This window comes from Oncorhynchus keta, chromosome 12 (genome assembly GCF_023373465.1).
Source record: "Oncorhynchus keta strain PuntledgeMale-10-30-2019 chromosome 12, Oket_V2, whole genome shotgun sequence".
NCBI lineage: Eukaryota > Metazoa > Chordata > Actinopteri > Salmoniformes > Salmonidae > Oncorhynchus > Oncorhynchus keta.
The window spans coordinates 36406764-36415004 of NC_068432.1; the positions used below are offsets into that span (position 1 = coordinate 36406764).

General features: G+C 40.0%; 1 protein-coding gene across 4 annotated transcripts in view; it reads right to left on the reverse strand.

The window, feature by feature from the left end:
• LOC118391431 (nipped-B-like protein B) overlaps positions 1 to 8228 on the reverse strand; it is a 68810-nt gene extending 60582 nt beyond the window's left edge. For 2 of the 4 annotated variants that reach the window (XM_035782820.2, XM_035782819.2), the window contains exon 1: positions 7990 to 8228. In XM_035782820.2, coding sequence (XP_035638713.1) covers positions 7990 to 8020 — 31 coding nt within the window. In that variant the 5' untranslated portion in view covers positions 8021 to 8228. Of the gene's footprint in view, positions 1 to 1290; positions 1309 to 3936; positions 4261 to 7989 lie in introns of those variants that run through there. The other 2 variants (XM_035782821.2, XM_035782822.2) reach the window with 2 other exon arrangements.
• Between the last annotated feature and the right edge of the window lie 13 nt (positions 8229 to 8241).

Sequence of the window (8241 nt, forward strand, 5' to 3'; positions counted from 1 at the left end):
AACTAGCACTAGCTACAGAAATATTTGGTATTTCTTTCATGCCTAACATGAGATAGTGGCTCAATCTCAATACCCCCCGTTAGCATGATCCTGCGTGTCGTAGTGGTATTCCAATTCAACTTTCAGCGAGGTGTAGTGCCCTTTCAGCCCACTATTTGGTCCTCCAAGCGAATCGAGATGCAGGCTTTCTATTGAGCAATTCCCAAAACTCCATTGAACTCTGACCCAACCCTGGAGAGTTGCTGGGTCGTTCCATTTCATTTCAGCATGCAATGACACCCACCATCTCAGATTGTTCTAAAATTGTTTCTGTTTGAAACAGATAAGCATTCCGGAAGCATTACCAAACTTTTTTTAAACAATGAGCAAGACATGAAGAATCCAAAGATGTGGTCAAAAGTCATCCACGGACCCCCCACTGCAACAACGAGTATCTGATCACTAAATGGTGCAGTTCTTGCTATTAGGTGATATAACCCCCCCCCCCCATGGGTTGGTTGTTTACTTGGCCAGTGTTTTAAATGCTAACTTTTTTTTTGCATTTGTGGCACAAATCCAATTCAAGTCAATGGTACCTAGGTTAGCATTTTTGCAATTCATTGCATTCCACAATCAATTTTTAGATACTTTAAGATGATTTGGACATGAAGAGTGAACATTTTAATATAGAATTGCATTTGATTTGTGACATAAATGCTAAAGGTAGCACTTGAAACAGTGGCCAGGTAAACTAAACCAAAGTATGGGTTGATGTCATACCAGAGGGGTATCGTACAAGGTAAGCTAGATCTACTCAGGGTTTTCCAAAGCTAACCAGCTTCAGTTAGCTTCACATTCCAGCTCAGGCTTCAACCGTACTACGATGGTGGATATATGCCTGTAACTGTGCGTGCATGTGGCACATGGCTTGTCAAACGCCGAACTCTTCATTGAGACAATGGTGAAACATCAAAGGCGAGTCCGTGTCACATTTTAATTTGTTCCGAAATCAAAATGATAGAAAGGTTATCTTGAAAATTCAGCAGGCTATGGTGTGAAATAGGCTTTTAGAAGTGCCGTCTTCATTTTATTACTTATCATTAATTCCAACTTTGGTGTGCTTATCAATGCACAACCACCTTTTTCCCCACTCCTATCGATAAAATAAGTGTATTACGTCATACAAAAGTGTTACTGTGCGTGAAGTTTAAAATGCATTGTCATTACAAAATTTGTCATGTGATATATTTTAACATTACAATTTTTGCACACACAAAAACGCTTGATTAATTAAATATTTAATCTGTTTACCTCTTCAAATTAACAGGATGATGACACAAGAGGGATCTGATTTCATTGGTCCTCAACTCGTGGCTCAGTCATTTCATTCAGGGTAAGTGGAGTTAGCATGCCCCGGAGCAGGTTAGTTAGTTCTGATGGATTCGTTACCAGAGTGAAATGCTTACTTGTTAAGTGTTAAGTAAAAAATAAAAGTACATTTCCATTTCAAACGATATCTGACCAACTAACATGGGCATTTGCCATTTGTATGAATTGTAATTCGTGTTGATTAATGCTTTAGGGACTGAGTAAACCAACCTGTAATCTTGTGAAAACCAGTGGATAAGCATTGAACTTTACTGCAAATTTAATAAACCATTTTGTAAGCTTGCCTTGCTGTTCATAAAAATAAATCTGACGTGTCATTGTTCTTTATTGTAGTAGTAACGTTAGATTGAAGTTATTTGTCATGCAATTGCAGCTGAAGTAACGTAGCTAATTAACTCAACATGAATTGCCAAGAAATTGCAGAAAATGACAGCGTGAAGGAAATTTGACCGTTATATGTCAACCTGCTATTATGGAAAGGAGCGTTAGGTAGCCTAAAGGTTAGAGAGGCGTGCCAGCAATTGGAGGGTTGCCAGTTCGAATCCCGGGTCCAACTGGAAGAATTGGTGGGAAGTGAGCTGGTAACCAGAGAGCAGCTGGTATCAAATCCAAGATACCATTGTCTGCTGTTGTGCCCTTGAGCAAGGAACAAGCGCCCAGTGTGGCAGCCCCCCACACCACTACAACAAAAAAAAACAGTATATGTATGCATGTGTGCCTTTCGGAGGGGTTGTGTTAAAAGCACAAGTAACATTTTGGTTGGCCCTTGTGTGACCAATAAAGTGTCCTTAATCCTAAATCCTGCTGCTTCAGTACTATTCAACATTGAACTACAGCCAGAGCACGGGTACATTGCGGGCACATTGTTATTTTGCAGTTCTCATATGTTAAGTACGTATTTGCTGCATGAGAAATATAAATTAAGCTATTACTGCCGCAAGTACAGGCATTGTGAAAACCACAAAGCTTCTCGTCAATGAACTGCGTGGTAGGCTGCTATCCTTCGGTGGCTTCTGCTGTTGGTGAGTGATGTCTCAAGCCATAGGGTTATTTATCTCTCCCTACCACTAGTTGCTCTATTTGAGGGACACTCCCCTAACAAGGGGCACTCAAACGAGGGGGAGGGCTAAGGGGGGGTATTGGGATTGATCCAGGGAGGGCCTTCTAAGCATAATTTGCTAGCCAGGAGGCTAACCATTGTTAGCAACTGAGACTCACTCCTTGAGTAACATCAGCTAGATGCATAGTTATAGTTAGCTCATCTAGCTATACCTGGATGCCATGATCAATATGACATTCCTTTGATCACCCAGATGGTTGAGAACCGTTTGACGGAAAGCAGGATTCATGATTACGGACAGACTCTTGATTTTACACTCTGCTGCTCGGGTTGACAACATAGCAGCACATCTGTCTCTCTCCCTCTCTGGCAACACAGTAACATTAATCGGATACAGTAGCCAGTAGGTTACTAATTGCACAGCCCAAAACCAATTAGGGTCCAACGTATTTCAGCAACTTTATTTTCTATCATCATCAAACTTAGTGTTTACAAGAACCCAGTGTTGCACATCCTTTTTCCTGAAGATCGTTTTGCAAGCAATGTACCTATATGTATGTTCTTTATTAAGTTAGATTATGTTGCTAATTTCCATGGAAACAAATTAATCAACTTTGTTTGAAGTAACCAATCCAGTGCAGAGGGAATGGCTATAGGTATATTTAACATGTTATCAACGAGACAAGACATGTTAAATATCTGTGGTGTATGTGATGATTCCATTTGATAAATTGTAACTAGATAACTTGGTAAATAAAGCTGCATCTATAATTGTATAAGTGAATGTAAATTATGCTGAATGTGTACAATTTGGTAGCCTCTAAACTGAAAAGGAAGCTTGCCCGTCTTGTTAGGCAAACGTTTCAACCAGTTTAGTTGCCATCTTTGCAAAAATTTCCTAGCACTAGCTAGTGTGTAGCATTAGTCACTAGATAACTAGCTAAACGCCTATTTCTCAGCACATCTGGCTCCACCATAAACGTCAGCAAACATTAAACTAATGAGAAAATCGTGTAGTTGCATTTGTTAGTTTTGTCTAAATAGCCAACAACTACCTCGTTGGGTTACGCACCTAGCTAGCTGTAATATTCCAAACCTCGCTAGATAGCTAACAAAAGTTAGCTGTGGCTAGCTAACGTTAGCTAACTATCGAGACTGCAACCGAAACCATGCTTGCTTTGACTCGCCCACACAGTCTTTCCTTAGCCACGGTAAGGCCATCCCTTTTGGTTTGTTATCATGATTGCTCGTGCAGATAAGGATTTTATTTTCACCGTCTCAATGGCCTACGTCGGCCTATTAGCTTGCTAACTGAACCTCGGACTTGCCTGAGGAAGCGTAACCCCGACCCGACGCCTATGAGCGGATACAAGGCAATAAGAGAAATGACCTATCGGTGCATTCCATAGCATCTAACCTGGTTCACGGAATATTAACAACACCCGTGTAGCCGATCCGAATTGTTTTGTGATGGTGCTCCTAAATCTATTTTATACAATCATATTTACCTCTGGATGTGTTGATAAAAAGAAATGGTTGCAAAGTGGTTCGAACCGTGTCTCTAGCTCCCTCTCCGTTCTATCGCTCTAACAGCTCCTCCGAGTACCAGTAATAATATAACAACAATAATCCGGGTCGGGAGGGTTCGTTCGTCTTCCTTCTCACTGCAAACATCTATGCTTAAAGGGGGCAAACGTTCCCATAACCGGTACTTGCACCGGTTTCCCTACCCCAGCAGAAAGTGAGTGCAAATTCCGACTGGTTTCGGAAAACAATCCAATATGAAAAACAGGAACGCTATTGACGCGGTGATAAAAGGGATCCACTCAGACTATCCCCCTTCTCTCGCAGAACAAAATGCCGACCGGAAGAACTGCTGCAGGAATAACTCCCTCCACCGGCGCCAAACCAACTAGCAGCAGCAATCATAGCCAGTAACAGTTACTTCCGCCGCTTTCTGCATTTGCTACCCTTTGCTAGGATTTCTACTGTACACTAATAACATCCACACAACTACAGTAAATCTTTTGGAGAGGTCGAGGTCACTTGTGAGTATGCAACGAGTAAAACCAATGTAAGTAGTTGTTGCTAGTTAATAAAATAAGATAAGTAACGTTAGCATAATGATAATTCCAATACATACATCGTTTCCAATATAGTCTTGTGAAAAAGTAAGTACACTCTTTGGAAAGTATTATTTATATATATATATAATTATTTATTTTATTTTTTACATATTTGGACACGGATATTTTAGCAAAATTCCAACCACATTCATTGATAAAGGTAACCCAATTTAACAAATCACACAAAAAAAAAATCTTTGAAAACGTTATGCAATTAAAATAAACAAAAATGCTATTTCCTTATGCAGAAAAAAGTGGACACCCCTACCCTTTACCATCACCTAAAATGGCTAAAACCAGGAGCAGGTGCATCAAAACAGGTGCAAATGATTATGAAATCATTGGAGAGAACCTTGGGAGGGTCCAGCATTCCATAAAGATTACAAACTTGGTCTGGTTTGGTCATAACCATATGGGTGTGTGATAACACATCATGCAAAGACCTCAGAGGCCCTCAGAAGAAAGATTGTTGATGCCCGTGAGAGGTTACAAATCCATTTCCAAGCAATTCAAAGTACATTGTTCCACTGTCCAACAGATCATCTACAAATGAAGAAAATTCCAGACCACTGGCAATCTACCTAGGACAGGTCATTCTACCAAATTCAGCCCAAGAGCTGACTGAAAGATGCTCAGAGAAGTCTCTAAGAACCCTAAGGTAACATCAAGGGATCTACAGGCCTTTCGTGCCACAATCAATATCGAAGTACATGAGTCAACTGTCAGAAAGAGACTGCACAAAGTTGGCCTACATGGGCAGTCAGGAAGGAAGAAAAATAATATCAAGACAGGACCAAAACTACTGGAACAATGTGCTCTGGACAGATGAGTCAAAGGTGGAGTTGTTCGGCTGCAATGCCAGACGCCATCTTTGGCAAATACAAAACACTGCCTTTGAACAGAAGTACCATAAAGCATGGAGGCGGTGGCATTATGGTCTGGGGCTGTCTGAGGGCCTGGCCAACTTACCATCATTTAGTCAGCCATGAATTCCATATTGTATCAGAATTCTTGAGGAGAATGTGAGGCCATCTGTCAAAAAGCTAAAGCTGAACTAAACATGGATCTTGCAACGGGACAATGATCCAAAACACACAAGCTAAGATACAACAGAATGGCTCAAACAATAAGCAATGTTTATAGAATGGCTCAGTCAAAGCCAAGATCTCAATCCTGTCCAAATGTTGTGGGGGGACTTGAAGCTGGCAGTGCATGCAAGAAATCCCTCGAACTTGACACAGTCGACACAGTACTGTAAAGAGGAGTGGGAAAAAAATCTCGATATAAGAGACTGATAGACAGTTAAAAGAAATGGCAAAGTGGGCAACACCATCTATTGAAGCTTGGGGTGTATTTATTTGTTCCGCACTATGGAATTGCATTTCTGTTGATTTTTGATTAATAAATGATTGAAAAGTATCATCTTTCAGTTTAATTTGTTACATTAGGTTACCTTTATCTGTCAATAGTGTTGAAGTGAAGATAACATATCCATTTGTCCAAATTTAAAAAATAAAAAAAAACTTTCTAGGGGGTGTACTTACTTTTTCACATGACTGTGCATGCATAGTAGTTGTGTATTCTATTATTTACTGTACAAGAACATTTGGAATTTGGACTGGCATGAAACCTATCAGTGTTTTGAGACAATTAAATAAACAATCATCAACAGGCACTCACACACACACACACACACACACACACACACACACACACACACACACACTTTACAAAACAGTTACTTTATGGAGGTTCTTAGAAATAAAGATATGATGACCACCATGATAGCAAATAATTCCAGATATGTTGGTGTTATCTCCTGTTGCATGCACCCACAAGCACACGCTTTCACACTTTACTTTTGATTGACAGGTAATGTTAGTTTAAGTCAGACCTAACACTGCATTCTGCCTATGATAAAGAATCAACAATACCCGAGTTAATCAAAGATGTCATCAGCATAACACTAATAGAAAAGGAGTAATATGTATATAAACTCTGGAATTCTGATGCTATGTATTGGCCATTGAGAGGCTTTGAAGTCACCAGTCGGCCATATTTGCACTCCCAGTAGGAGTAGTCCTCCATAGGAATTAATGGAATTTTACAGTATTTCAATTAAATGTTAAAATGACAAAATTGCATGTTTTTAAGTATTTGTTGTAGAGGGGACAGTGGCATTAGTAATCTCTAAAAATGATACTTTTAGGAATTCTAAGTTAAGGAAAAAGTTATATATTTTGTCATTTTAATTGTTTAGGTTTTGCTCACATAATATAATTTAAAAGTATGCATTAAGGTATCTGTAATGTAATAAATGTGGCAAAAACAAATTTAGATATTAATATACTGAACAAAAAAATGAACGCAACATGTAAAATGTTGATCCCTTGTTTCATAAAAGATTCCAGAAATGTACCATACACACAAAAAACGTATTTCTCTCCAATTTTGTACACAAATTTGTTAACATCTCTGTTAGTGAGCATTTCTCCTTTGCCAATATAATCCATCCACTTAACAGGTGTGACATGAAGAAGCGGATTAAACAGCATGATCATTACACAGGTAACCCTTGTGCTGGGGACAATAAAAGGCAACTCTAAAATGTGCAGTTTTATCACACAACACAATGCCACAGATGTCTCAAGTTTTTAGGGAGCATGCAATTGGCATGCTGACTGCAGGAATGTCCACCAGAGCTGTTGCAAGAGAATTGAATGTTAATTTCTCTACCATAAATCACTTCCAATATTGTTTTAGAGAATTAGGCAGTACGTCCAACCGGCCTCACAACCACAGACCTTGTGTAACCACGCCAGCCCAGGACCCCCACATCTGGCTTCTTCACCTGCGGGATCATCTGAGGCCAGTCACCTGGACAGCTGATGAACTGAGGAGTATTTCTGCCTGTAATAAAGCCCTTTTGTGGGGAAAAACTCATTCTGATTGGCTGGGCCTGGCTCCCCAGTAGGTGGGCCTGGCTCCCAAGTGGGCGGGCCTATGCCCTTCCAGGTCCACCCATGACTGCGCCACTGCCCAGTCATGTGAAATCCATAGATTAGTGGCAAATGAATATATTTCAATTGACTGAATTCCTTATATGAACTGTAACTTAGTAAAATCGTTGAAATTGTTGCATGTTGTGTTTATATTTTTGTTCAGTATAAATGCATTTTTATAGCTTCCAAATATTTTTTTACAACGGTGGGAAGTGCCAAGATGGGGGCACGGTGTCGTCAACACAGCGCTCCAACTGTCATCTAGTGTATATATAAATAATTGTGCTAGGGCATAAATGTAGCCCAAACAACATTACGACAGCTCCCTCTTGTGGAAGGACTTGAAAGTGCGCGAACTGACGTCATTGACTGAACAGGTCTGAGTTCAGAAAATCTACAAACAGTAGAAAAACACACTATTTTTCTGTCTTACCTTTTTTGTGTTTCTTCCTGTTTCTTGTCATCCCATCAACATGGGATGCTCCTGTGTATACAAGTAATTCGCGAGCTGGCAAGCTGAGGTAGCTAGCAAACTAAATTTCCCCTCAGTTTGTAAAGTTCGTTACCGTGTGGTAACCGCTGAGCGCTAACGTTAACAAGCTAAGCTATCAAGCAGAGAACGGGCTTTTCTTTTTAACACCATCTAACAAATGGACATTGTAAATACCATTTGAGAGCAAGTAAT